General features: G+C 53.7%; 1 protein-coding gene across 1 annotated transcript; it reads left to right on the top strand.

Annotated features, from left to right (window-relative positions):
• Positions 1 to 58: 58 nt before the first annotated feature.
• Positions 59 to 1,376, top strand: PIGM (phosphatidylinositol glycan anchor biosynthesis, class M). Its single transcript, XM_010562607.1, has one exon. The coding sequence runs from the start codon at positions 74 to 76 to the stop codon at positions 1,241 to 1,243; it is 1,170 nt and encodes a 389-aa protein (XP_010560909.1). The 5' UTR covers positions 59 to 73; the 3' UTR covers positions 1,244 to 1,376.
• Positions 1,377 to 2,069: the final 693 nt, after the last annotated feature.

Here is a 2,069-nt window from a genome sequence, read left to right as displayed (position 1 = left end):
GGGCGCGGCGCTGGGCGCGGCGCTGCTGGCGAGGCTGGGCCTGGTGCTGTACGGCCTGCACCAGGACGGCGCCATGCGGGTGCGGTACACCGACGTCGACTACCGGGTCTTCACCGACGCGGCGCGGCTGGTGACCGAGGGGCGGTCGCCCTACCGGCGGGCCACCTACCGCTACACCCCGCTCCTGGCCTGGCTCCTGACGCCCAACGTCTACCTGGCCGAGGTCTTCGGGAAGCTGCTCTTCGTGGCGGGGGACTTGGCGGCGGCCGTCGTCGCCTACCGGGCCCTGCGGTACCGGGGGGCCGCCGCCGGCCAGGCCTGCGGGTGCTGCGCCGTCGCCTGGCTCCTCAACCCTCTGCCCATGGCCGTCTCCAGCCGGGGCAACGCGGAGGCCCTGGTCGCGCTGCTGGTGCTCGCCACCCTGCACTTGGCGGAGGCGGGGAGCGTGGGGAAGGCCGCCGTCTGCTACGGGCTGGCCGTGCACCTCAAAATATACCCGCTGACCTACGCGCTGCCCATAGCGCTCCACCTGCAGAGCAGGCGCGGCGGCGGGGAAGGGGCGGCGGATACGGGGCGCGACAAAAAAGCAAAGCTCGCGTTCGTAGCGTACCTCTGGCAGCTGTTTGTAAAGATGCTGAACCGCGACGTGCTGCTTTTTGCAACCGTTGCTGGATCCGTGCTGGCCGCCTTGACTCTTGCGTTCTATTACCTGTACGGCTGGGAGTTTTTGGAGCATGCCTACCTCTACCACCTGACCAGGAGGGATATCCGTCATAACTTCTCTCCCTATTTCTACATGTTGTACTTAACTGCAGAGAGCAAATGGAGTTTTGCCCTTGGGCTCGCAGCTTTCCTGCCCCAGCTGCTTTTGCTCCTGGTTGTGTCCATAGCGTTTTACAGAGACCTTGCCTTCTGTTGTTTCCTACATACTGCTATTTTTGTGAGTTTTAACAAAGTATGCACGTCCCAGTACTTTGTCTGGTATCTCTGCCTCTTGCCCCTCATAATGCCTAGTGTTAAGATGTCCTGGCGTCGTGGTGTGCTGCTTCTCTCTCTGTGGTTTGTTGGACAAGGCCTGTGGCTCGCTCCTGCGTACTTTCTGGAGTTCAAAGGATATAACACTTTTTTACTCATATGGTTGGCAGGCTTGCTTTTCCTTTTTATTAATAGCCTCATAATTGTTCAGATTATTTCATATTATCAGAAAGAACCGCAACTTGCAAAAAAACTCAAACAACAGTAATAAACAGGCCAACGTCCAGAAACAGCCCTACTATCCTTGATAAGGCTTTTCATACTGCCAGCACTTTGTTTAATATAAATGCGTGTACATTGTACTAAAGCACGTTGTATGTAAATAATACTGTTTCAGGGCCGTGAGGGCACTGATTGGCCTTAATTGCCCTGAAAGGTGTCTGCAGGTGTACCTGTCTCCCATGTGGACCTTGAAACTGCATTGTAACCTTCTGGCCAGCACTGTCTCCAGCCCCGTCTCCTGCTGCTCCTGACCAGACTCCCTGGAAGGACCCTGGACCAGTTCATCACTTACCATGTCTGGGGCTGCAGGTGGACTCTGTTACCAGCACCCATCTCCTCCTGCCATCTCCAGACACAGTGTGACTGCACCCTCGTCAGTGAGAGTACGGCCTGTGCTGGGGTCACCCTCAGCTCCTGCTCGTACCCCGTCATAGAGCAGCTCCAATCTTCTTACTCCCTGGTACCCTTTTTCTCATTGTTGCTTTACTTGTTGACGACTGTGGCCTCTGTCTAGGAAAACAGGAGATTACAGAGGGATGTTGGAGCTTGACAATCTTGGACATTCCAATAAGTGGGTGGGGTGTTTTGCAAGGGTTAAGCTAATGAATGAATGAATGGATATAAGGCAATCACTTAAAATGTAGACTGGGATTTATTTTTTCTTTTTGCAGTAATGTTTTAGCTATGCAGTGATTGTGGCCTGTACCTGGTCTTTTTTCAGTGAAGTAGGAAAAAAGTGGTTATTTCGTATGAGTCATTAAATCCTTGAAACTTTTAATTTATTTTAGAATTCAGATATGTTCGCTCATTCA

This window comes from Haliaeetus leucocephalus, unplaced genomic scaffold (assembly GCF_000737465.1).
Source record: "Haliaeetus leucocephalus isolate CR32 unplaced genomic scaffold, Haliaeetus_leucocephalus-4.0 Scaffold162, whole genome shotgun sequence".
Taxonomy (NCBI): Eukaryota; Metazoa; Chordata; class Aves; order Accipitriformes; family Accipitridae; genus Haliaeetus; species Haliaeetus leucocephalus.
The sequence above is the reverse complement of the archived record's forward strand: the minus strand, read 5'-3'. Positions and strand labels throughout refer to the sequence as shown.

What these genes read in the sequence shown, in the direction of transcription:
- PIGM (XM_010562607.1), top strand. Translation starts at nt 74, where the DNA reads ATGCGGGTGCGGTACACCGACGTCGACTACCGGGTCTTCACCGACGCG.